Here is a 1,497-nt window from a genome sequence, read left to right on the forward strand (position 1 = left end):
TGTTACCCAGGCTGGAGTGCGATGGCGCGATCTCGGCTCACCGCAACCTCCGCTTCCTGGGTTCAGGCAATTCTCCTGCCTCAGCCTCCTGAGTAGCTGGGATTACAGGCACGCGCCACCATGCCCAGCTAATTTTTTGTATTTTTAGTAGAGACGGGGTTTCACCATGTTGACCAGGATGGTCTCGATCTCTTGACCTCGTGATCCACCCGTCTCGGCCTCCCAAAGTGCTGGGATTACAGGCTTGAGCCACCGCGCCCGGCCCAGAACACTTTTATTACTCTAAAAAGAAACCTGTACTCACTAGCAGTCACTCTTCACCAGTAATTTTTCTGTGTATTCTAGTGTATAGGAGTAAACCCGATTTTGTATCCTGCAACCTTGCAGAAATCATTAGTTCTAATAGTTTTTTTTTTTAATGGATTCTTTAAAATTGTATCTATGCAAACATGTCATCTACACGTAGTTTTACTTCTTCCTTCCTGGATTCCTTTTATTTCATTCTCTTGGCTAACTGCCTGGCTAGAACCTCCAGGACTGATAACTCTTCTAATTTGTAGCAGTATTTTTTTTTTAAAAAAACATTTATTTATTGAAGCAACTGGATCATTTGTGGTTTAGAAATTTCCATATTTTATATTTGGCTGGTTGCTTCCATGTGGCATCTGTTTCATTTGCCCCTCTTTACTCTCTTGATGGGATTGATATTATAATTAAATATTAAACATGAAGGCTGGAATCTTTCCTGAGCCAGGTTTTGCCAGGGCCTGTCATTTTGCAACCTCTGTGTTAACAAGGACTTTGCCCAGGAGCAAGGTGGATGTCCTCCCTGTCCCCAGAACAGGGTGTGGTGTGGTTCCCATCTCTGGGGACTCTCATGTGGGAGCGGGAAGCCAGAGACCCAAGAGAGCTCTTCCTCAAGGCTGTGCTGGGACCTCGCCCGGGGCTGAGAATCTTTGTTTTTCTGGCAGTTGGAGCAGTTCAAGAAGAACAACGAGGACATAGGCTTTGGCTCAGGCACCCGGGCGCTGGAGCAGGCCCTGGAGAAGACGAGAGCCAACATCAAGTGGGTGAAGGAGAACAAGGAGGCGGTGCTCCAGTGGTTCACAGAAAACAGCAAATAGTCCCCAGACCTCAAAGCTACCTGGCCCCATGCATGGGGCTCATGGTGTCCAGCCCATGTTCTCTCTGCCTGTGAGCCAGTCTAGTTGCTGATGACAAGGCTGTCCAAGCACCTCCCAGTCCCTGCCCCTTGTGTCAACCCTGCCCCAGGCCTGGCATGACGCCTGTCGCCCAGGACCCCGGGGCTGATCTCAGGGAAGCCCTGCTCCAGGGCCAGATGAGCAGGAGCTCTTGGTGGACAATGGACGGCCTGGGGAGGCCGCCCTGTACCCCCTCAAACCTTTACCAAAAGACCCCAAATCGGAGGAATCAACAGGGCAGCAGATCTTTATATTTTTTTCTAAGAGAAAATGTAAATAAAGGATTTCTAGATGA

The 1,497-nt window shown here is 48.9% G+C and overlaps 1 protein-coding gene across 1 annotated transcript in view; it reads left to right on the forward strand.

Moving 5' to 3' along the window:
* ANPEP (alanyl aminopeptidase, membrane) overlaps positions 1-1,497 on the forward strand; it is a 19,326-nt gene extending 17,829 nt beyond the window's left edge. The window contains exon 20 of the mRNA XM_032263816.1: positions 972-1,497. Within this exon, the coding sequence (XP_032119707.1) occupies positions 972-1,124 (153 nt within the window). The 3' untranslated portion in view covers positions 1,125-1,497. The remainder of the gene's footprint in view (positions 1-971) is intronic.

Source organism: Sapajus apella, unplaced genomic scaffold, assembly GCF_009761245.1.
Source record: "Sapajus apella isolate SASKATOON/1434 unplaced genomic scaffold, GSC_monkey_1.0 scaffold139, whole genome shotgun sequence".
Classification (NCBI taxonomy): domain Eukaryota; kingdom Metazoa; phylum Chordata; class Mammalia; order Primates; family Cebidae; genus Sapajus; species Sapajus apella.